This window comes from Bemisia tabaci, chromosome 2, assembly GCF_918797505.1.
Source record: "Bemisia tabaci chromosome 2, PGI_BMITA_v3".
In the NCBI taxonomy this organism is placed as follows: Eukaryota; Metazoa; Arthropoda; class Insecta; order Hemiptera; family Aleyrodidae; genus Bemisia; species Bemisia tabaci.
In genome coordinates this window covers 9152011-9178658 of record NC_092794.1, presented here as the reverse complement: position 1 = coordinate 9178658, position 26648 = coordinate 9152011, and the positions used below count along the sequence as shown (strand labels likewise).

At 39.6% G+C, this 26648-nt stretch overlaps 1 protein-coding gene across 1 annotated transcript; it reads right to left on the bottom strand.

The window, feature by feature from the left end:
- Window positions 1-819: 819 nt before the first annotated feature.
- LOC109040163 (uncharacterized) lies at window positions 820-26648 on the bottom strand. The gene is made up of 3 exons (XM_019055977.2): window positions 26262-26648; window positions 4919-5052; window positions 820-4367 (listed from the first exon to the last, which is right to left on the bottom strand). The coding sequence occupies exons 1-3, from the start codon at window positions 26472-26474 to the stop codon at window positions 4241-4243; spliced, it is 474 nt and encodes a 157-aa protein (XP_018911522.1). The 5' UTR covers window positions 26475-26648; the 3' UTR covers window positions 820-4240.

Below are 26648 nucleotides of genomic sequence, written 5' to 3'. Positions count from 1 at the left end.
TCTACCGGGCCGATTTCCATTATTTTTGCGTAAATCGACAGGTAATAGGCCCTAGATGAGCCCGCTCTAATCAGATTTTGGAAAAAGGACCCAGGTTTTTTTAAAATCACGTTATAAAAGTGAGTGAGTTTACAGAATGCTCCGGTGCTGCTACCGCTATGCGCGGGAGGATGCGCAGTGGTCAAGGAGGTTGCGCAGTAGCTGTGTAGCCTGCGCATCAGCTCTACACTTATCTCCACAAGATTCGCGCCTTGGTCCTCATGTAGAGCGGTGGCCGAGTCGTCTAGGATGTCGAGTGTGTCCACAATGAACTCAATGTGGGATCGTTCCCCGACTCATGAAATCTTAATTATTACCTGACTATCATTGTTCAGTGTCTTACTGCAATATTTCATCAATCAGTCATTCCAAAACGCGTCCTTTTAATTTTAAAGTAATTTTAAGTAAAGTTTATAATTAAAGTATACCTCATATCGTAATTTTTTAGGGGAAAAATAAAACTAACACTGATAGGAGGGTAAAAATAGGGCTGCGAAGCGGCCCATTGATGGCGCGGAGCGCCTTCAGGGGGTTGGGCCGCGTAGCGGCCAGGGGGCGTAGCCCCCTAGTTTAGTATTAATGCTGCTACCTGTCATGGATCAGTTTACTGCATTATCTTGCACATTACGATAATCATTGCATCTATAAGACACTGACTATGGAGCAGTGTGATGTAAAGATGGATCTCGATCCTAGATCACTTAGAATCACCATAAGTTCTAGTTGCAATAATCATTTGAAAAAATGTTGAAATGGAGAGGCGAAATGACAAGTAAAATGTTCGTTTTCAACAAAATGTGATATTTATTGGAACAGAAAAAGAAATGATAGGAAGAAACAAAACAATAAATTATTAAAAATTAGGTATGTTCCAAAAATTATATTTTTTGGGTAAAAACAAATAAATTAGAATTGTTTCAAATACTTCTTAAGATATGATACTATCAGCTAGATGGTGTCTAAACAACCTCGGTGGTGTAAAATACTAAAACTATAATAAATCTTTCTAAAATCTATGTGTGTGTATATACAAATGATCTTGTGGATCTCTTTCCTTTTCAAAATTATGCACCTTCAAGTAGAACTTGTCATTAAATTTTAAAACTTTCCCAGAATACAAATGCCAATAGAATCTCTGGTGTTCTTACAGAAGTGATTTAAGTACTCCTGAAATGAACTAAATTTGAAATACTACTACTTACTAATAATAATATTAAGTGTTTCTCAGTCAAAATAAGTACAAGTACAAAAAAAGTGGGGATTAGAAAATGATTCATGCCATCATTATCATTATCAAATAAGCAGTAGGGTATTGCATATTTTGATATATTGCATATTGATGGCCAAAGTGGGGAACCACATACCTCCGTTTAAGACGTTGCAGACCTCCTGTCATACTTTATTTTTTCTCTGGAAAACTAGTCGACATAATTTCTGGAAAACTTCCTTGACATTTTGCTCCGCTGGCAGAATATTCTGAATGAATTTCAAACTGCGAAGTTGGCTAATTAGGTGGTTTTCCACTTTGACCATCGATATCTAGTTATGAATAATGAATGGTTTTAATTTTCCTCTAGTTTTTGTATTTGGAAGTTTTAATTCTTTGTTTTATTTCAAGTATGTTTAATTTCTCCAAGGAAAATAAGAGCCAAATGAGATAATTTAGAAAAACAACTCAGTCATGTAACAAAATCTCACATCCATTACCTATTAAATCTTGAAAATTTTAGAAACTTCTTAGTTTTTGTCAATTTAACGGATCTGTGCAAATATTGAATTATCAACTGAGTGATGCATAAGTGTTAGAAGAGTACATTTTAATAATCAACAAAACGCACTAGAAATAAAATCAGGGGGTGGGGGCGTCTTTTTCTTCTTATTCTTATTTTTCAGTTACAAGTGTGAGAACATGAATCTCTTCTTCAGTAAAATCCTCTTCCCATTCAACAGCATTCAGTGGCTTTTATTTATGGTAGAATAGTTGGTTGCAATCCATGCATTATGTTTAAAAAAAAGCCTTAATGTTATTTGAGCAAAATCATTCTGTTTTATAGCTTTAGAGTTTCCTTGGGAAACTAATAGTTTGGATAATTTTTCGGCCTTAAATATTTTTCAACGGTGCGATTAATTGATTTGTTGAGCTTCACTTCACAATTAAATTTGTGTTTTGAATCCCTAAGATTCATATTAAATATGTTTTAAGAGTGTACAAAGTATTCAACTAAATGTAAAAGTATGAAATTTATCCCATAACAAAAAATCAAACAACAGATGGAATTAAGCAACCAGTAAAGATACAAATAAAGTTTGTGTTGAAACTTGAAAAAAACAAATACAAATCCAAGCTCTAGCTGTAAATCGCATTCACAAAATTTTGCAGGTAATTTGCTGGTTATCGTCGGCTTCTTACCAGAAATATTTCAACGACACAATAGTGAATTGATGAAGTCAAAGATAAAATTTACTTCCCAAATGAAGGTTATCCAATTTTTAAAAACTGAACTGTTTCGTAAAAAGCATAAAGTCGCCCGAGGGCTTGTTTTGCCTCTGTCTCTTCTTTCACTTCAACTGGAGAAAAGTTAGGAAGAGATCACTTTCCATGCTAAAGACAGTACTGGTTTTTAGTGCTAGAGATTTTTTCAAAGCTAATTTAAAGTGACTAGATATAAAAGTAAAAAACATAGTTGCGAACTTAAACTAAAGCAATAGTCTGATTTTGAAATGCTGTTTTTCCCTGTTTTTGGTTTTTGTTGCTAATTTCCTTCAATTTTTTAGCTATCAACACTTCCATGTTAACTAGAAAAATAAAGTCGAGAATCCATCTGTAGCAGCAGTTGGTTAAGGTAATAATAATTTAGGTTTGTGACTTTTAGTTTACGCTCAAATTAGAGTAAAAATAAATAATAATGGCGAAATGGACTACATTTTGCCTTAAGGAAATACTCAGTATTTCCGGCTCATCCATAAAAGCACCTAGGTACTTTCATAGGGAAACTTACAGCACTAGCGTTGTTTTGAAAATGAGTCAGAAATAGTAATACCTTACTGCAAAAAGTAATCCGAAGGTGTAAGTAAGAGAGCTGCATCCGATTCTCAGAGTATTGCTTTAAGTACCAATAATATTCAAATGGCCAGTGCACCACTTCACTGCAGAATGTAATGGTGTGTGATAAATTGTACAATAAACAGAGTCATGGTTTTTTTTTTCTTTTCTTTTTCAAAGCTACTTATGTTAGCCTTTAAATTAATACTACCAAAATTTGTCATGAATTACCTACATCATTTTTGCATGCAAATTCATTTCAGTGAAAAGCTTATTACTAGCACTTTTCATCAATGCCTGTAAATCAGTCAATGTATTTCACCGGGAAACTGTTAATTAACGAGACCGTAACTTTATCAATCAGAGTTTAGAATTATATGAGGACAGAAAGGAAACTCTGTGGGTGCGGTGCATGTTTCAATCAGTTTCATTGGCTCATACCTTATTCAACTTCCAGATGAAGAATTTATGCTGCAGGAATTATTGTGGCCTCTGTAAGAAAATAGCTTGCAATTAAAAATACCACTGAAGATAATTTGAATGTGGAAAATGAAATGGGATAAAATTTTACTGCACAATGCCTTCAAAGCATTATTAGCAACAAAGTACCTACCTATCTAATCTAGGAAATGGAATATCAAGTAGGTAGGAAGTTAAAAAGTGGCGTAAAAAATACGTGGGTGCGCTCTTTGGAGTACCGTAGAAAATGACCATACTTACATAAAAAAACCTGATATTTGCTAGAAATAAATTAAGTATTAAATAACTGTAGCTAAATTATTACTAAATGTGTCAAAAATAGAAAAAAAATTAGTCTACCAAAATTAATAATCTGCCATGCATAATTTAGTCATACAATTTCCTAAACTAATCTAAACTAACAATAAATTATTTTTACTCTGTATCTAGGTAAAGGAACTTATTTTTCATCAGGACTCACTTGCTCCTCGCTGTCGGATGAGGGCCTGCATGAGAGATGAATTAAACAAAATTATCTCTTCAATTCTACAAAATAAATAGAAGATTACACAGATAATGCACTTGCTCACATTAATCTGTGGATCCAACAAGTCAACCACTTTACTTAGTAAACGTGGCTAAACATTGGGTATGGATTTAAGTCTGAATTCTTATTCACCACCAAAGATTTAGGCTTGTCTAGACTTCCACCTCCAGATCCGTACTATTACTCCGAGGTTCCGGTATCCGGCACCTGTAGACATAGGCACTTGCTGATAGGTTGTCATCCGTTTGTTGGCATTTCTTGTCTTTTGGGCATTCGCACCTGGAAACAAAAAATTAATGGTGAATATTTCAGCATGTCAAGACATACTTATACAGCAATAAGAAATGTCGTAGGTACATTTTGCTACCTACACTTTTTGGACCACAAAGTTTGGAACATTTTTTTACAGGTCTTCGAGTTAAGAAGGATAAGTACCTGGGAAAAATGATAATAATGGTTTCAAACTTTCAACCACCTATAGGCAGGTATCTCATAATTTCATCACAAACTAAATTTTGCAAAGAAACGAGTCCTCAAGGGTGGGAGGGGGGGGGGATAGCGCCCATTTCCAGATTTTTTTTTTCTTTTTTTGATTTTTGAATAGATAATCAACGGCAATTTTCACAGACTGTACACCAAAATAGCCTTCACGATCGTAAGCTTCCTCAGAATTTTAAGTAGACTATGTGTAAACAATTTTCATTCAATAGAGGAAGCGAGTGTTTGTGTTCCGTTTTGCCCCCTTCTTTTGAATAGACGATTCCCCCCAAAAAGGTGCCTATGTAAGTATGCATAGTCGGATCTTAGAATGTTGTTTAACCATCACTTACGTGTTTTTCATGTAGTAATCCGTCCTCCTAGTGAAAGGAGTGTAGACTGCCCATCCGCAAGGTGTGCTGTGAAGACACTCTTTCACTGCCGGTTTTGTGTCGGTAGCGACTGTGGTATCGGCTGATATGGCCCGCTAAACAGAAGAGAAAAAGAAAATCCTCATTAGAATTGTTGATTCAACTTTAAATTGTTAGTTAAAATCCTTAAAAACTACAAGTAGAGCCTCGCGGAGCGATTTGCCTTCATTTTTTGGGGTAGGCCAAATCGCGTACATGAGGAACGCTATAGTTGCATGCTGAAAGGCTGCGGTGAATCTGATTGCCCATTAAGTTAGTTGCCTATTTACGTATCTCATTTAATTGGATGTATCAATGGTCTGAGTCATTATCGCCGGCTCGGAAACCGATCAAACAATAAGGATAAAGCGAAAATGAAAATAAGGCCACATTGATCGGCACGAAGCAATGTGCGATTCCGTTTTTTTAAAATGCGACCAAAAACGTGACTAAATAAGTAGTTGTGCGTTTTGTTAGAGATGGTGGTTTTCTGTTCCGACAAGACGCGTAGGCGGGAGTTCAATATATGGAAAACCTTTTCCGATATCCGATATCATGGCACGTGGCCAAACACATTGTAGCTATATTTTGATAAGAGGACCTCTGCTCTGGCTCAAGAAAAAAAGAATAAGGAGGGAAAATAATGATGAGAGTAAAACTGACGCGCGCAATCTACTATACCTACACGGAAATGGCAGCTCTGACTAGTGACTCGGTGGCGAAATGTGATTCTCACAAAAGTGGCAGCATTGGAATTCGTCTATTTAAATGTACGTAGAACAAAATACTGTGCATCGAGGCAGTCTCTCGTGTAGCACAGGATAATGAAAATATTAAAATAAGTGTGCAATTTAATGCAATAGAATTGCAGCTTTTTTCACCATGCAATTGATTACTTTTATATCATTTGGTCAGTAAATACCTATTACCTACATGCAAATAAATGCGATGCAACGTAAAAAAAATCGCAACTTTTATTTCAATTGTTTTAGCGATTTGGCAACACCGGATTTCTTCCCTTTAAACCTATGCTAATCGATTCTGTCGGAGCACCTGGCCCCTCCAAGAATCGATACATTTCCATAGGTTTAAGTATGTCGACGTCGAGAAAAGACAATGTATTGCCAATTTGCTGGATCCGCCAATGATTGCGATAACAAATAGGAGGAGCCCCTTCATTTAACGAACACGCAACAATACATACACAACACCCCGATTTACTAGCAATAGGTAATAGAGAACTTTTTCAGTAAAAGGGCGCATAAAGCTTGCAACAATGCTAAGATTGCGCAATTTTTTGTAGCGTTTGTGACAAATGAGATTCATTCCCAGTCAACTTACTTCCTTACGATAGTGAGGAAAAACTCTGAGCGGATCCAGGGAAAACTTCATAGCAGAAGCCAGAACTGCCGGAAAAGTTGGACCGAGTTCATCAGAAAGGAACCAATCCAGATTAAGTTGATATTGAGAAAAAGAGCTTTGAAGTTTTATTCCTGCATGGGGCTTGCAATGTAGAAAATAAACTTCAACCCCTCTTTCCACAAACTAATTTCTGTTTTTCGACTTCCAATTTTTGGCAGGAGAAAATATACGGCTAGTGGAACTTAAAAAAAATGTTTAACTTAATTTTTTCGAAAATGTGGGTTGGGTTGGTTCCTACAACTGGAGAACTACGTTGCACAATCTTAGCAGTATCGGAAGTCTCACACGCGCTTTTATCGAAAAAAAAAAATGCCTCGATTTTACCAATGTAATCACAATCTGTTGCAACATGTGTCACTTGTACAATCGATAATTTCCAATGGGTTCAAATGGAAGAAAACCAGAGCTGCCAATTAGCGAGAGTCGCCAGCGCTGATACGCGCATGGTGAATTTCTTTTTAATTAATTGATAATATTGAGGCACTGCCTCGTAAGGAAGTTAAAGATGAGACTTTCTTCCAACGATGGGAAATGCAGTTGGCACTAACGGCAAGTGCACGAAAATCATAACCTACGGTATGAATATCAAGAGATTTCTCACAAACACAATCATAATACGGCGTTGATGTTTACTCATGTTTTTTTATGTCATATCTCTTTACCCATTCATGAACCCGCGATCGCCTTTTCTTATCTTTATCTCAGTCATTCAAGAGTTCTTCCCCTCCGTGAGACTATCTCCTTTCACGTCTCATCAATAAGTCGTCATCGCTTATTTATTTTTCATATTTTCCCCTGTGTTTGCCTCTCGATCTTTGTGAGTTTAAGCGGAAGTAAGTACAAGAAGTTTTACAGTCGAAAATTCAGAGTTCACAGCGAAAACTTTAATAATAGATTCTTAACCATTTCTTCAAATGGGGGAAAAATCGATAATTGATCATTCACGCCTCGCCACTGGCTGGGGTGCAATGAGTATTGTTACATGACAGATCGAACGGAGGACGGAAGGGTATGTAGGCGATGACTTGAACCACGTCATATCAGAGTTAACCATGAATGAATTTTAAACTATCATTATTTTCGGTAATGGGCAGGTGAAATATTGATAGACAGCAATCATCGCAGCAGCTCGTCGGATCAGTTTTTGAGCAGCAAACAAAAGTTACTTTCCAATCCACGATGATCTTCCTCTTAGGGTGTTGCCTCAGCCGGAAGTTTATGAATTATTCGATGAAGCACTATCTGAAAGATGAAATTTAAATGTCCTGTCATCGCGGTAAAACGAAGCTCTAAGTTTTATTACGACTGAAGGGTGATCGGTCGTCGATCCTGCGACATCGGTGCGTGAATAATTTTCTATGCGGAAGTTTCCAGTTCTCATCAGGGTTGCCAACTTCGAGAGAATGACATTCTTTTCGAAAGCACATCACGCGCACGCAAATAAGTTGATTTTCCTATGAATTCTGGCACATCTACCTCATATTACATCGAAGAAAAAGCCATCAAAACGGGACCCGGGAGACAATACAGGAAATCGATCGCATCATTCACAGATCATCTTAGGAACTATGTTGGCATGGAAGTCCTGATCCGTTAAGAAGAGAGAAAAATTGCCTACTTTACATTGGTTCTTGAGGAAAAAACACAGGTTTTCCCTGAATTGGTTACGTTTACCCGCATGAGGTTATCGGTTTACTGTGCTCTGGCTCCGATAGAAATCATTCCATCATCGAAGGATCTCTCATAAATTATGTCATGCTCTTGGATTGGGGAAAGGGGCTCGCAACTAGGGTGCCAATATGACACAACCTCAAGTTTAAATTCTACCCCAAAATAAAAAAGTTAAAAAAAATGAAAATATTAATGTAAATTTATACATTTTTCCCGGTAAATTCGGTTTTTATCGAAGAAACTTGGCAACGTCTAAAGGCTTATGCGACTTTCTTCCTCAGCACGGCAGAATAGAACAGAGATATTTCAAGACTTACGAAACTTGCAACCCTGAGGTCAAAACGAATATCGACGGTTAGGTAGATTAGATTTGTATTCGGGGGAAGTTACCTAAGTACCATGTTTTAAAAACCGTGGAGGGTTGAATGGAGATGTTGCATGTGTGAGGAATTTGTAATTTGACTACTGAGTCTTATGTAATGGTTCGTGAGAAACACGATGGTGCCACTGGTTTTCTCTGAAATCAACTTCCAAGCTCAAAAAAAGCTCTCAAGTTGAGGTCAAAATGGAGGGGATATCCCACGCTATCCTGAGAGTCCACCTCTACATCAAAACAAACTCTCCATGCAAAGATAGGGAGCAAATACATTGACAGGGCTGCCACTTTATTTGGGGAATCTAAAATTGAAAACACGGCAACCCTGCTAATGTATTTGCTCCCTATCTTTGCATGGAGAGTCTGTCTTGATGTAGAGGTGGACTTTCAGGATAGCGTGGGATATCCCCTCCATTTTGACCTCAACTCGAGAGCTTTTTTTGAGCTTGGGAGTTGATTTCAGAGAAAACCAGTGGCACCATCGTGTTTCTTGCGAACTTTTACATATGAATCGATAAATACTTTGTGCAATTCTCGCTTGTTGATAATGGTCTCGGCTGACACCTATGGTTATGACTCAACTGACGGTGACTCCCTTTGGAACTGTACAATTCGTTTTTTAGTGAGTAAACTTCCATCAATTGAGTGATTAATTGAAATTATGAGCATTTTTTTCATGGTGATGCGTGGGTCAGGCGGTCAACCGTCTTAAATTTTGAGAGTCTCAATATAACATTTTTGGCAAATTCTGCCATTTAGGATTTTTGAATTTTAAAAATTTGAGTTGAGATTCAAGTTCCTCGTTAAAAAATACCCCACAGCCAATTTTCATACGTTAATGCGCCTTCAATTACATTTGATACGGTGCAATACTTTCGTGGTGGAATAGTTGCATTGGCGCCTACAGACCTAACAGGGATACTTCACGCATTGCGCAATGCGTGAAGTATCCCTGTTAGGTTCGTAGGCGCCAATGCAACTATTCCACCACGAAAGTATTGCACCGTATCAAATGTAATTGAAGGCGCACTAACGTATGAAAATTGACTGTTACCGTTCATCACTGTTTAGAGTCCCGATAGTCAAATCGCAGATTCCTCACACAAGCAACATCTCCATTCAGGAGTGACTTCCAAGGTTACGAATAAAAGCTGCCAACGCTCATATCGTTCATCACGGTCGGGGGGTATGAACGAGCAGCATTGACAAGTGCATCTCCGAGTGCGGGAGTGGCCCTTTACTTGAAATCGGGTTTTAGCCAGTTCGGCGATTTCCGTACGTCACGAACCAGATTGAGGATGGAGCTGGTTTATAATTGAATTAAATTGCACCGCAGCGAGGATTTCGAGCGACCGGATCACTGCCAGCCGGTGGACCTCTCTGCCGCGCTGAGGATAAACGCCGTATGAACCTCCAGACGTTGCCACATATCCTTCAATAAAATCTTAATTCACCAGGAAAATGTTGAATTTTTTTCCTCAATTTTTTCAGACGATTTTGCTCAAGATTTCGTTTAAAATGTCTGAAAATTTCAAGAAAAAACACGCATGATCGTTCTAAAAAATACATGTTTTATCCGGGGAAATTTGGCAACTCTCGAATGTTCATACGGCGTTTTTCCTTAGCACGGAAGCCCTGTCCCGACCGGCCTCTCACTTTTGACGGACCTGTCGGGAAGTTATACCCCGCCTCCCCCAACCGACTCTACCAACGATTATTCAGGAACGTCATTTCAACCTAAATTTAGGGTGGGGAGAGGGACAAATTTCAAAAAAAGGCTATGAAAATTAAATCCGATCGCCCCCAAAAAGGTCCAATCACAAATCTGCAATGCTAAGGATATGAACATTCGAGAGTCGCCAAACTTTCTCCGATAAAATGTTTATTTTTAGGGAGGGTTATGACTTTTTTCTCTTGGAATTTTCAAATCATTTAGATCTGTTTGTGATTCAAATTCTCCGAAAAATTGGAGGGAAAATGTTCACAGATTTCTCTGAAAACACGCATTGGCGCATTTTAACAGAGGATATGAGGCAATGTCTAAAAGGCTCATTCGGTGTTTTTCCCTAGCATGGCAGAAATGCGTGGGAGGAGATAGCCCGTCTCTCACCTGATCTCAGCAAAACGTGACACATTTTTTTTTTTTTTTTTTTTTTTTTTTTTTTTTTTTTTTTTTTTTTACGCAAAAATTCATAAAATGATCCGCAAGATTTCTACTTAGCATTGTGATTTTTCATTGGCAAGTTGATTTCGCCCTAAGCAGGAGCGAAGTAAAGGGATAGAGAGTGGAGCGAGCGCTCGGTTAATTTCCTGCACTGCTTCGCACATTAATATATTCAGTCGAGAGTTGGGTTCTCTAATTTCAAAGAACCTGTGGGCAATGCGCCTTAATTCGTTAAGTATGTGTGATGGTTGGCTTCCGCGGTTGGTCAAAGGGTCCTGGGATCGAATCCCTTTCCTTCGCTAATTTGCAATCTCCTCTCCTCTACGACGCACAGTGGATCGAATCAATTAGAGAGGTCGGACATAAAATTTTTGACTAAACCTGCAAATTTTGATGTTTATTTCGTCACATTTTAAATTGCAAGAGGTGCTTTTGAAAGAAAATTTCACGAGGAAACCAATGGAATCACTCAAACCTCAAAATTTTGTATGAACGGAGTTATGAGCTTTTAAAGTTTCCGAATTTTGTCCGACCTCCCCCATTGACTTGATCCATTGTGCGACGTGACTATGCTAAGTATGAAAGTCGTATGAGCCATCAGGCATCACCAAATTTCATTCGATCAATCATGAATTTTCAGGAAAATTTGTGAATATTTCTGTTCTGATTTCTCGGAGGATTTCGCTCGTTATTTGGACGTATTTCTGTCCAACGGAATTACGTGCATTATGACGTGAGCCCTATTATTCATATATTCATATGGGTCCCAGGGCTCATGTCTTAATGCACATAGTTTCGTTTGGCAGAAATACGTCCATTTGATCTAAAAAGTCAGAAATTTTCACAAAAAAAACATTCACAGCCTTTTTCAAAAATAATTATTTTCTGAGAAGAAATTTGGCAACAATCAGGCTTGTACGGCGTTTTCACTCAGCACGGCAGACTAACGCCATGGAGCCGCGACTCTCTCTAAAGGCTCCGATCTTTACATTGCGATAATCGCTATTAAACGCCAGTTCAATTTAGACTGAATTAACGATGGATTCGAATTCGATGAGTGATAATGGACCACTAGACAAGGTACGAATTTCAGCATTCTGATACATGTTTCTTAACCAAAATTTCACGTAAAACATGATACGCACAACGGAAATTATTGAAATCAACTTCTTACAAAGATATTTAATGATTCTTGATGCGTGAATTCAAACCACCCGCTCATGAAAACTCAATGCTCTACGTGAATCACATAGCGCGCTGAACGTGTATCATGACAATCTCTGCGATATAAAAATCTGGCAACCTCAATCGTGACGCTTTGGCTCAGCTATAGCAAATAGCTTATAGTTTGAACAACACATGATGGGAAATGAACATTGCTCGATAGAGAAGATTGCCGAAACCGTTGTAGTGGGCAATTTGACTCACGCAGAGCTTTGAGTTTCTTGTGAGCGGGCAGTTCAAATTACTCGTAACCAATGTGAAATAAAAACGTTAATACCTTCGTTAGGAGTTGGTTTTAGTAATTTTCATTGCGCGAGTCGTGTTCTACGTGAAATTCTGGTTAAGAAACATGTATCAGAATGCTTAAATTCGTACCTTGTCTAGTGGTCCATTCCCGCCTCAGAACGGGAAATTCAGGGCAGCGGAATCAACATGAGGACCAGTGGCGTGGCGCGCTTTGCGATATATCGATTGTTATACCATTTAAACCTATGGAAAAGGATCGATAAACAGGGTGTTCGCAGCGAACACCTGAATAATCGATTCTATACCATAGGTTTAAAGGGCAGAACAATCGATACATCGCTATTTACGCCACGTCACTGATGAGGACAGTAGGTCGTGGGAAGTTGCAAGGAGAGGTAGGATTACGTTAGCACCGACCGTTTTCTCCAAAATGTATGATGATCGACGATAATGTTACGAGCTAGATTTGTGCGCATTCTTAGTTTCAATTCGGCTGCTAATTAATTAGACATACATGTATTTCTGCCTACCAAATAATATTACTTGAGATTGGAAGTCACGTGAAATTGGACGATACCAAGAAGCATTTTTCAACGGTAAAATCTCGATATTTTGAAATTAAGTGGCGATTTTTCACGATATTTTGGCGATAAAATCGCTAGGATTATCATCGTTTGAGGGATAGTCCTCAACCCTGTCGCAATTTCATCTCTTTAAAATTGCATTCGATGAAATCGAATTTTATCTCAATTTTTCGCGATTTTTTATTTGATACTATTGCGTGCGATAAATTGCCGTCAATAAAATTTGGAATTTTTTGCAAATTTATGCGATGAAATCGCAATTTTCTATCCTACAACAATGCAATAAATCGACGACGATAGAATCGCGATACATTCTCCGATCAAATCTCAACTTATTGCGATCACTGTCACTCGGGATATGAAACGAATTTTCATCAACTCCTCAGAATGCCGGTTGGCAGTTGCAAATTTTACTCTTGTGGTGTACCGAAATGCTTTTTAAACCCTCTCACAAAATGCCATGTAGATATTTCAGAGGTAATTGCTCCAAGTTAAGTTTCCCAGCGGGTTCTCACGATTGTCATTCTGAAATCTCCCCGATCTTCTTATGAATTCATATGTTGTGGAGGGGGAACGACCATAAATACCATCGCCATCTGCTCAATTTGCGCAGTTAGAAAAACGCTGGAAAAAATCACGCCTAAGGAGAGTGTACCTTGTATACACAGTTGTCATTTTGACTGTTCGTTGACTTAACTCTCATCAAGAGACTGAGAGTCACTGAAATGAACCACGGCATATATTTAATAATCAGTCATAAGCTCAAGAAGTACACTTCGTCGCCTACCCGACATAAGGGCGTAACTACACTCTGCAATGAACCATGTCTTCCATATATTTCAATGCTTTTTCGGGCTCATCTCAATATATAGTTACGCCATCATATCAGCCAAATGTATCGCGCATATATACCTGTATAAAAATCAAAACCCACGATTAAAACGTGGTGAGTATTTCAAATATGGACTTAATCGGTCATATATTATCATCGGTGTTATAAGAGAAGCAAACTTTGAGTTTTTTTTTCTCATGCTAAATGTTATAATTTCTCTCCAAAAGATTCAATCTAATTGATCTGAGGAGAATTTTGAATAAGAACCCTCGATAAAATTTACCTTGGCGTGTCTTGCCTTGCCTTGGATTATGCTGAAAAATTTAAAGTTTTTGCAAATTTTTTCAATCAGTTCCCTTGGTTTTGAAAAATTTAGATCGTCGAGGGATTTCAGAGTTTTTCATTCTACGTGCATAGAATTTCAAGGCATTGAAGTGCGAAATGAAGGGAAATGTTCAAATGCGCAAGCTATTGTCCAGAGGAGGGGATGGAAAATACAAAATCTCTCAAAGCGGCAACCCTGTTTACACGTATGATAATGCGGCGCAAAAATTTCGACGCAATTTAATTTCAGCACTGCGACAAATGACATTCTATGCCGCGTGCGCTGACCCGCGCTAATTCAACAGCGCAGTTATCACTGAAGCCTGCCAGATCGCTCGACACCAAAAGGATCTTGAGTGAAATAAAAAAAAAAGAAAAAAAAATCCCTCATGAGCAGAAATGGGGAATACCTCAGTATCCAAAGAGAAAGAATAAAAGATAGAAGAATAATATAGTAATCATTAGTAAGAGAGAAGAATATATTTTAGGGTGCCTAAATTATCTGTACTAAGGTATAGCATAATATATTGCTTTGCAATTTAAAGCTTGAATGAAGGGAAAAATGAGAAACTAACTATTTCATCTAAAATTGTATAAATTAATATTTAAGTGAGAAATCTTAACTTAAATCAAAGGACAAGAGGACCCTTTAGAATTTTATAAACCAAAAAACTCAATTTATTTTTGTTTGTTGAATGGAGATGTTGCATGTGTGAGGAATTTGCGATTTGACTATTGGTTCTTATGTAAAAGTTTGCGAGAAACACGATGGTGCCACTGGTTTTCTCTGAAATCATCTCCCAAGCTCAAAAAAAGCTCTCAAGTTGAGGCCAAAATGGAGGGGGTATCCCACGCTCTACATCAATACAAACTCTCCATGCAAAGATAGGGAGCAAATACATTGACAGGGCTGCCACTTTATTTGAGGACTCCAAAACTGAAAACACGGCATCACTGCTAATGTATTTCCTCCCTATCTTTGCATGGAGAGTTTGTCTTGATGTAGAGGTGGACTCTCAGGATAGCGTGGGATATCCCCTCCATTTTGGCCTCAACTTGAGAGCTTTTTTTGAGCTTGGGAGTTGATTTCAGAGAAAACCAGTGGCACCGTCGTGTTTCTCGCGAACTTTTACACAAGAATCAACAGTCAAATTACAAATTCCTCACACATGCAACATCTCCATTGGGGAGATTTTTAAATAAATACAACTTTCAATAGAAGTCGCATCGTTGCCCGAGAGATTCGCCGAAGAGTCGGCAACGCCGTTAGCGTCGCGTCGCGTTGGTTTCGTGCAACGACGTAGCTGGAATTGCATAGCTCGTGTTTCGCAGGCGCGGCATCCGGAGGGTTATTCAACTGCTCTCGTCCGCTATCAGACTAATTTTTTTATGCGTTGCGGTGACGAGACGCGACCGAAATTTAAGACGCAGAAAGCAGGGACGGCCGAGATAAAGCGAAAAAAATTGCTCCACCGAGATCTATCGAGGCCGATATTCGTGGCCTCAACGCTGTGTTTACTCGCGCGTTTGTTTGACCGTTGATGTCATCCGCGCTCCTATGCGTAAGACGCTATTGTTTTGTCTCATTATCTTATTTTTCATGGAAAATCGAGAGGAAGCAACAAACAACCGGATTAGCTCCTCCTTTAATTAGTGTACCCGCTCTCGTTAATGTAATTGTGACGTCACTCTAGGGACTTTCCATTCGGAGCCGAATGAGGAGTCATGGATTCTATCGGTCTCATTTCCGACAAAAACATAATCTCCTACACATGTATCATAGTATTTAATTTGATATCATGTCGGTATCTCCTATCAAAAAGGAAAAAAAGACAAAACCAATAACCTCAACCTCGGCTTTTTCCTCCTCTTTTTCTTCTTCTTCTTCTCCTTCTTCTGCCTCATTTTCTTCTTCTTTCTTCAATCACTACAATCATTGAAATACAATTCAACGATGCACCGAAAGAATGAATGAATCGCTATGATGGCGTTGGATAAAAGGGCTTTTGGAGTAGGGACTTAAATTACTGTGCGTCGGTAACTTATTTGGCGGGAAAAATAGCAAATTTCAGTTATCGAGTTTAGAAGCTTGTTAGTAATCATTGGAACATTGTGTCAAAGATTGAATCGTAAGTAATATAATAAGCGTATAACATGAATCGCCTCTAATGATGTTGTCTCACTCTCCGGAGAAAATTTTGAAACACTGCAATAGTGATACGTAGTTTGGAAATTTTACAGTCGTTAGGCTGCTGCTTAAGCGGTCAAAATGTTTTGGCTGAACAATTGGCGGTGGAAAAAGGTTCAACGTAGTTAACGGCATATAATCTACTATACTGAATGAGTTTGAGGGGACACGGAGCCTTCTCCCTCCCAAGCAACCCGTAAGTAAGTATCCAGAGGATTCGAGGCAGTCAGGGGCCTATTCAAGTAATACTTGAATAATTTTGGCCGTATTTCTGACCCAACAGATATCCTCTCTCTTTCTTTTTGAATTACTTGAGACTAGCTCCCCAATTTTTCGCGGAATTCGGCAGTGAGCTTGGAAAAGAGCTGGTGAAATTATTAGTACTAGAAAATGTTATTTTTTAGAGGTGACATCCTTACGTACACTTCATTGCGCTTGATACCCCCTCCGTAAGGCAATCCTATACCCCCACCCCCCCTCCTGAAATAACATACGTAAAACTTGAACAGTTCCTTGCTTTAAATGGAGGTTAAGGTGGAGAGTTGATGGACAAATCGGCGGAAATCAGTGCTGCTATTTTATTAACCAAAGATTGCGAGGTTCACGGAATTATATCCGATTTTCCCAAGTCCCATAAAAATTCGATTTTTTCAAAAGTTCCGGGGAAAAAAATCCGGAATACTCCCGAATTTAGTTACGAAGACCGTCGAATTCGAAACAAAATCATTTTCGCAAAAGCTGAAAAATCCGGGAATTTTGGAGTTTCCGGGAAAATTCCGCAAAAGCTCAAAAATCCGGGAATTTCGGAGTTTCCGGGAAAAGTTCTACTTATTGAAGAAGTTCCGTAATTGGGAATTGATTCCGGGCAATGGCACCACTGGCGGAAATACCTCACGAAATATTTGAGCGCGACCTTCCTGAGACTCCGTTGGCGGAACCCAGGGCGAAAGATGGAAAAATTCGAGAGGAACTACCACCCCATTGGTGGAGCGAGGAGCGAGGGTGGTGAATGGAATTGCCTGTGGAATTCGACGAGACCATCGGTGGAAGGAGCCAAGTAGGTCAGAAGACACGCGAAATATAAACGACGAAGAACGGAGAGGAAATCATGAGGCGCGCTCCAAGCTCCAATCGCGGGCAAAATATTTACCTACTCCACGCCACGGCTCGTTCATTCATGTTATACTCTCTGCGGATGAGTCAGAGACACTACTCAAGCGTTGCCTCATTTACTCGCAGTCCCGAACAAAACCACGCATCCATCAATAGTTTCGGCGGGAAGTACGTTATTTTTGACACTCCGTTTATGGAGGGCGGGCGGAAGGGTGCGACGGTCAAGGGCACATCCACGAGGTTTCTAGTGTGGAAACGTGGCGGTTTTATAACCTTTCTCCTTCACTGAAAAACAAATCTCGGTGTATTTACTAAGAAAATTTTAATGGAATTTTTTGGTTCTTTTTTCGTGGCAGAAGAAGGGCGTAAAAATGAGGCGTGCCTGCCAACGGCAGTATGCTCTGATGCCCAGTCCGGGCCTGAACGACGTGATTCTAATGGTTTTCTTATTTAAATACGTGCTTTTACAAATGAGTCGGAAAATATATATTTCCTAATATTGCAAAATGAAGTTCAATTTTTATGTCTCCTTTTCGAGGAAGCTGAACTTAACCCAAATACACGGGGAATGTCCATGAGAACCGAGCTTATGTTAAAGTTCCTACACTGGAAAAAAACCACATTGGATCTAGAGTCCAGACTCTTAAAAACGTCGACAAGAAAAAATACTCTTGATTCAATCGGATTTTTGCTTAAATCAAGAACCAAGCCTCTTAATTTGAGTGGAATTTCTTTCGGTTTGAGCTTAAATCTGATCGAATCTAGAGTATTTTTTCTTGTCAATGATTTTAAGAGTCTGGACTCTAGATACAATGTGTTTTTTTTCCAGTGTATGGAAGTAGAGCAAGAGAAAGGATGCGCGTTGACGACGGCGCAGAGATACCACTATTTGTACTCGATGGATGTCCGTGTTGCGTCTGTAAAATTGAAGGCGCGACGGCGCGAGGCGTCAACTCGCGATGCTCCGCTCTATGCTGCCGACGAGGATTCACTCAGATTCGGGAGTTTGAAAAACGAGGCTCGATTGCGTCTCCCCTATCTCCAGCTGTGTTACTCACGTGGCCCTTAAAGCAGCACTATGAATAAGACAAACGGAAACAAAAATGATTTAGAAATAGAGTAGAAGAAAGGATGCGCGTTAATGACGGCGCAGAGATACAACTTTTCGTACTTGATGGATGTCCGTGTTGCGTCTGCAGAATTGAAGGCGCGATGGCGTGAGACGTGAACTCTCAATATTCCGCTGTATGCTGCTAACAAGATGTCGCTCGGATTCGGAAGAGAAGTTAGACAAGAGGCCCGAATACCTCTCTCTTGTCATTGGCTGTGTTATTACGCGATTTTATCTTTTTTTCAGGTTTTGGCCCATTCTTTTGTATGAATTTGCAGATCCATACCTAAAACCGGCCCTATGCAATCCACGGAGCACATTTTTTAAGGAGGCCTCGAGTCGATTTGACCCGGCTTCGGCATCGAATCAACAAATCTGATTGAATCAAGAGTATGTTTTCTTGTCAATGTTTTCAAGAGTCTGGACTCTAGATGCAATGTGTTTTTTTTCCAGTGTACTCGCAAAAGAACCAAATTTTTGGTGCTAAGAGACGCATCGACGACGAACGGCGGAATTCCCACTGTCTATCACGCGATCTTCAACTCCCTCGTCGAGTATTAGGCGAGTCGTTTTTGATTTTACCAGCGCTTACCTCATTCGAGGAGCCTTAGCTGATGTAATGCTGATATATCGTCGCAAAAGTTACTACGAATTTTACGATCGTTTCCCAATAATTCCATCGGAGTTTGTTTGGGTCAGCGCCGCGGTGTCTCCAAACAGCCCACCATGGCAACCGCAAAAATTCGGACGAAATTCTTGCGTGTAAACAGTGCTCGATTCCGCGAAACCGTCCACGAATCTCACATATTTGTGTGTAAACTATTTCAAAACCGCAGCGGAACTCAAAATTGAAAGATGCGGGAAGTTGTTGCGAGAGGAGTAAGTAATATAACACGGGTCACCGACAACATGATTTTTGGAGGCGGCGGGGGGGAAAATAAGACCAAGAAGTGGAATAGGAAGAAGAAGAAGAGGAAGAAGAAGTAGAATTTGGCGCGACGATCACGTACTCAATGGATGAACCGCTCTCGAAGTCTCGGAGGGTGATGCACTCAAGAAATGGACGGTCGATCCGACTTGAGTGTTCTACGAAATCGCACATAATCTAGAACACTCAAGAATGCGCTTGAAGAAACGCGTGGGCGTTGGTTGTTGCCCTCTATCATGTGAATCATAGGAGGCTTAGGAGAACAAACCCGAATTAATGAGGAAATCAAAAGGAACTAAATAAGGTCTCGATAAGTACGCGATCAAATTTCGGCACCAATTCCCATCCAAGTGTCGCGAGTCATCGGTCCCGAAATGTAAGTTCGCTTTATTTTCTGATGAAATCTTGGTAGAAATGTTGCGTGAAATACGTGCGGCCGAACCACAGAATATATGCCGAACATCCTCACAACTCGGGATGTTTCGGCGAAATTCTATCGAGTAGTAACTGCTTGGCCGGCAGTCCCCAAGAATTGAATAGAACGTATTTCTATCGAACGGAACTATGTGCATTAAGCCATGAGCCCTGACACCCATAAGAATACACGCATAGTAGGACTCACTTCATAATGCGCATAGTTCCGTTTGATAGAAATACGTCCAATAACAAGTCAGTCGACGAGGAAAACACCGTACGAGTATTCAAAGGCTGCCGAATTTTCGTTGCTGAAAAACTAAATTTTGTCAATGCGTTTTCTTCCTTGTCTTTGAATTTTTTGCGAAATTAAATCCATCGTTTAATATAGTCTGTCCGAAAACCTCGAAGGAAAATCCCTACAAATTTTCTCGAAAATGCATTTACTGTCAGACGACGTTTGGCAACTTCCCAATGCTCAGATGGCGTTTTTCCTTAGAACGGCAGAGATGATTCCAGAGAGACGGAATCTATTTAGACTGCCGAAATAGGACTATCTCAAGCGAGAGTGACTCAACCCATCTTAACTCCGTCCTCAGCCCTTATTGATCTTGAAAAAGTAATTGATTGTCGGCTGTGGCGTGGCGTGCACTGCGATAAATCGATTGATCTGCCATTTAAACCTATGGAAAAGGATCGATAAACAGGGTGTTCGCAACGAGCACCTTAAAAATCGATTATCTACCATAGCTTCGAATGGAGATATGTCGATTCTCGTCGATGATCGTCAGGAGGAGATGCGTGTCGAAAGTGAGACACATAACGGAGGGAAATTGATCGAATTCATTTCCAAGAACCCCGGAGGCCTCTATTGAAAAGGGTCCATTCATTCCGAGGCGGAATTCACTGATCAAAGGCGAGGCGCCACGCTATTGGCGGGAATTCCCTGAATGAATGAATGGCGCGGTGCGCTACGCAGAGCCACCGCCGCTCAGAGGTGCGACGCGGTGTCTGACGAGGAAGTTCTCCTGCTTTAACTCTACATTTGAAGTTTCAACAAGATAGATTTTCTGATTCGAGGAGTTAATTGTATCGGAAAGCTCCTTCAGATTACTTAAAAAATTGTTAGTAATCATGCAAAAAATTCAGTACTTTTTCAGTACCTCCAATTGACGAAATTCTAAGAATTTCTCGCTTAAAATGCGACAAAAATGACAAATAAATGAGAAAAATTCCGGACCTTCTTGCGGAATGTTCGTATTTTTTCAGTACTTCCAGACCGCCCTTAAAAAAATCAGTACTATCGTCGGACTTTCCGGAAATTCCAGACTTTTAGACACCCTGTTCAACCGGTCGTGCTTTTACCAGGGTGTCTAGTATTTTTTAGTTTTTAAAAATCCTAATATTTCCTGATTTTTTCTGATATTTTATAAAAAATTCCTGATTTTTTCATTTTGAAAATTCGTGATGTTTTCCTGACTTTTTGACGACTCCTGGCACAGTAGACAAAAAGCAGTAAGACTTCTCCGCTGAGGAGATTCGCGAAAGAAAATATTCCTGACAAAACGTCAGATTTTTCCGATTTTTCTGATTTTTTCCTGATCGGCCTACATTCCTGATATTTTCCAGTTTTCCCGGTTTTTCCTGATGCTAGACACCCTGTACACATAAGCCGTCGAGTGAGAGTGATAAAAATGGGAAGGAATTCGGGAGGGACGTGACAACAGCGGAGATGGGTCAGCGCACCGAAGACCGGGACCTGCGGCTAAGTTCTGATGAAATCGGACTCTCACCTTAACTCACATTCCGCCGGGATTGCATCAGCTGCCGACGAGGGCGCGGCGACCGCGGCGTGGTTTCGTGTCGTGCGGGCTGCCTAAATTTGTCGTGTGCCGCAGCCGGCAGGTGCCTCCTCCACTCACGCTCGCTCTCGCCTTTTCATTTGGACCCAGCCTTGGCGCCGGCGCCTCCGCTGCTGCCAGTTTCACTTACGGAATCCGCTTATTTCACTCCAATTCAAATCCAGTATTCGCTAGTCCGGCAACACTGCGCGCCGATCGCTTCCCGCCACTTTTCGTCTCGCCGACCACGTGCGTGCGGCCGTGCAACGCAAAAACGCCGTAAACGCCATTTTACATTTTTTTGAAAACAATGTATCATAGCAGAAAAACTCGTGTGCCTTGGGGCGATGTTTTCACAGAATTCCTTCGCAAATACTATCAAGAACTTAACCTGAAAATTTGAGGTGCATGGGTAAAACAGTTTTTATTTTATAAAGTGTTAACTTAAAAAAAAACTAGGAGAATCTTGATGGATTTACGGCGTTCTTGCGTAGTACGACAGCGTGGTATTTCGTTACAATATCCATATGCTATGCTGTGCTTTTAACGTGAAGACTGAATAGTATTCCGCCGTGGTAAGTAAAAAAGCCGTTAGGCATTTGAATGTTGCCAAAATTCCTTTCAAAAACTGCTTATTTGTGAAGAAAGTTAGGAATGTTTTTCCTTGAAATTTTCAGACCAACCAGATAAAATTACGCACGAAATTCACTGAAAATTCGAAAGGGAAATATTCACAAATTTTCCTGAAAATCCGTTATTTGTCGAAAGAAAATTTGGCAACGCCTGATGGCACGTACGGCATTTTTCCTTGACATGGCAATATCACACTCCGTCAAAAACTACCGATTTTCTGGAAGATATTTTTGAGAAAGAAATCTGAGTGGGAAAGAGAACTTTGATCGGATTAGCTCAAACTTCTCTCATGGATGCAAACTGGACAGAATCAAACAGGAAAGTACCGAATCACGAGAGACGATTTCCCTTCCGCGGGAAAATTCCGTTTCCGGACGATAAACATCCTCGACTTTTTGCAAATGCGCGGTGGAAGGGAATCTGAAAATTTTGGAGCAAGTTTGACCGTAAAATCTCAAAAATTAAAGGAGACATAGGTCCTCAAGAGTTCCGAGACAACGTATTTTAGGTTTTAGAAAAACGTGGTTTAAGTGTTAAAGTTGCGGACATTTTTCTCCCAAAAGAAAAGGTCCTTTCTCACAGATCCCGCCCCAAACGTTTTAGGAATAAATATGAGAAACCGAGCCAAAAGGACACAGGAAAATTGAGGAGATCACGACGCAAAAGTGTGGTTTTTAAAAAAAATTAAGACATTAGTGATTTCGATTTAAACTAGTCGTAAAAAGTATTCTGTGAAAAAATTGAAATCAAATTTATATGCATCAAAATGTGAGTTTGAACTTTTCCTCTGACATAGGCTCCATGTAATTTTGAGACTTCAAAAAGGTATTTCTCGCAATATCAAAAACCGGACTTTTGCATTTGATAGGTTCCCCGAAATCGAGGATTTTAGCCCATAGTAAGAGTTTAGTTAAATGCAGCATTGCACCCGCACAGCCCAAGGCACGTTGCTTTTCGTCTCTGTCACTGTCACATGGTGCGTTGTCGTGTCTATTTTTACTGCCAGACTACCAGACTATAACGCGTCTGCGGTTGTTACGCTACTCACGGTGTGGATTGATGAGAGAAAATTCACACCCAGAAGGAGAGGAGAAAGGGGACGGAAAACTCAAGTTATGACGTGATTTGAGATCATTGAGCAGGTTTAAACCGGAATTATAGGACACGATGTACAAAATTTTCGAAACTGACATGACATAATTCCCTCCGTCCGGCGCACAAAAAACAGAGCAGTTGCAAAATATTTCGCAGGTGTGAAAATACAGAACTTTTCCCTGAAAATAAAAGCTCTCTTGAGACATTGCATGCTGCATTAAAGGCCTGACCCACGTGTAGGAGGAAATATACCATAAATAAATGTCCGTTGCCTCGGTTTGTGCGAGTTTGTTGTTTTTGCGGTGAAATTCAAAAGTGCATTTCGTCTGAGTTGTGATGAAGCAGCAATCAAAAAAAAAATTGAAAAACCTCACGCAGAATAGGAAAGCAGCCTTATGATTTAAATATATGAATGTCCACAAATTAATGGTAGCCAAAATTTAAGACTTGAAAAATACGAATCCTATTTGCAGTCTAGAGAAGAATCTAAAACAATATCATTGATTTTTGTCCGCATTTCAATGCCGTTAAGGGTTCGGATTTTTTCTATTTATTTATTTACTTATTCATTTATTGACAAGACTGATACTTGAATAACTAGTAATAGCAAACGAATAAAAAAAGCAACACGTACAAATATTTGGAAATTTAAGCGTCTCTCTAACACGTATTGTGCTTGTGCAAGAGGTGTTTAATCTGTCTAGACAAGAATATCGATATTTTACGGGAAGGGGAGCAGACAGAGGGACCACGGTAGAACTTAAAACATACCCGTCCCACTTCAGACCGACCATTGATAAGCTATTAAAATAAATCTTGATGATAAGTCCAATTTGCACAGTATTATTTATATACCTCTCACGACCTAAGCAACCAATTTTCACTAACCGATAAGGAAATCATGACCCGACCACACAATAATTTGCAATTTGAAAGCTGTCAAGCACAGGTGATGTTTTCCATAAGTGGACATTACTTCAGTAGGAGAGAAGCACTCTTATGTTCAAGTGTAGCTTGCCTTATTATAAACCGAAAAAAATCACTAGTGACTGTTTTAAAATTGCCTCTATGTTGGGTTTATATTCTCTGCATAATGTAACCGTTATACCTTCCAGATGCAAGAAATGTAACACAAATAAAACTTGCTAATAATTATAAAAGAGCCCAACGGGAATAATTGAGAAGAAGAAAAATAAAAACCACATGGTGAGGAAAAATAATAATTACATTCCCTCGATAATATCTGCCAATGAATGCAACGACACGACGTGTTGCGAATTGTTTACTTGTAGCGCCTTGATGCAACTATTCGGGCTTAATGAACGTGCGTGGTGCGTTTTAAAAATTGAAGGCGCTCTGCAGCCTTTTTGTTAAAATCGAATATTAGACGAAAACTTTACGCGCAGGCTTGCACAAAATAGTGCCTACGGCTTCCCTGCCTCACACAGAAGGAAATGGTACGTCTCTTTATAAACATTTTAACTTTTGGAATGCACTATCTCGGCAAAGGAGCCAGGAGCCCACTTGAAATGGCCCATCTTTGGGTGGCCAGGAGCTCTAACACAGCTAAAGCGCCTTCAATTCTTGAAACGCAGCACGCACGTTCATTAAGCACGAATAGTTGCATGAAGGCGCAACAAGTAAGCGATGCGCAAAATTAAGGAAAACCTATCGATTTTTAACAACTTTTTTTTTAATTTCTATGATCATTTTGCATGTTTACTGATGTGTATGTTTTTAGCACAACAACCCCCTTCAGAGTCAATGTTATGATTATCTTTAAACATGGATGCGACTCATCATTGTACAATTGAATATTATTATTTTTCGAATGGTGTTGGTATCGTTTAATATCAGACGTACTATCATCAAAATGAAAACTATGATATTTTCTTCGAATAACGCTCAAAATTAATTGATACTTAGTAGCCGTGAGCGAGAATCACCGTAGTTTGAAGGAATTGAGACTTGAGAATGTTTTAAAATTATTATAAATTTTATTTCATGTACGTCACCTGTGGCGGAAAACAAATCAACGTGGCATCCGCGCCATTTCATGTCTAAGTGGGTCAAGTTTATATATTTGATTTTTTCTTCTTCTTTTTTATGTATGTTTTATCCGCATGTACAATGAATGAAAGCATGTTTAGCCGAGATGAATTTAGCATGACATTTAAATTAGTTCTCTCAGAGTAGATGAGTCATACTATTGGCTCGATTTGACCTAAAAATATGTGTGCCCTCCGAACGGCTAATGAACCGGAGACGATTCTTAAGTTAATCCATTGATATACCGAACATGATATTTTCGTCGTAAAATTTCAGAAACATGTATTACCTGAACACGATACTATTCTAGAAAAAGAAAATTGGTAAGCACTTATAATTCGTGTGCATTTTTAAGGAATGCTATGTAGACTCGAGTTACAGTGCATCACCTTCAAAGTAATGATCGTTGAAAATTATTGCTATCGAAAATTTGAATAAAAATATAAATTTTCATTTTGTTTCCCTTTAAGAACCAGAACTTTGATAGAGGATAGGTTAGATAATAATCCTTGGTGGATGCGCGATGGAAAAATTCCAATGGTTTGGAATCACTAAGCACACGATCAGTTTAGACACGGTAATACTTTCGCACACATTTCATTCGTTTGTTCATTGATTTATTTACATTTATTTGTTTCATTCAATTTTTTTTTATATTTAATGCCCCACTCAAAGCCCAGTTTACGTATTTTGCGAAGTTATCTCTCGTCCGTTTTTAAATAAACGGAACAGACTACATCCTGACTAAGGCGACTTTCATAAGCACGATGTAAAATCTAACACGACTTATAGTAACTTACTCAAAGTGTAGTAATATTTACCAGAAGTATGACTATAATAATAAAAAAAAAAAAATGAAAAATAAAAACGCGTGCAAGTGGACTAAGACGACTTTCTTAAGCACGGTGTAGAATCTAACACGTCTCATAGAAACCTACTCAAAGTATGGTAATATTTACCAGAGGGACGATAAAAAAAAAATGAATGAAAAATAAAAACGCGTGCAAGTAGACAGTAAATGCAAACTCTTGTTCGGGGAGAAGGCGATGGAAAAAAATGAATGAAACTCACGTTGATCCTTCTGAGGAGGAGTGCACTTTCGACAGGGATGGCGATGAGGCTGAAGGCCACGATGCAGATAAGGGCAGCGGCGACGGTCTGGCAGGCGGAACTGGAATTCCTGGTCCTGGCGTTCCCGCAGGAATGGCTGGCCGAGGCGGCGGTGGGTTTGCCGGCCTGGCAGGCGCTGGGAAGCTGGTAGCAGTCAGTCGAGGACTTTTCCATTTCGCGAACTTGGGCAGAGGTTGAACGGACGAGAGAGGAACGAGCGAACTCGGAAATCCGGAAGGCACTGAGGGCGCGAGAAACTGAGGAAGAAAGTAGGAGAGATTGCGCGGATAGCTAGCACTCGCAATGTGTACAAACACTGTGAGAGGACAGGACCATTACGTGGTTCTT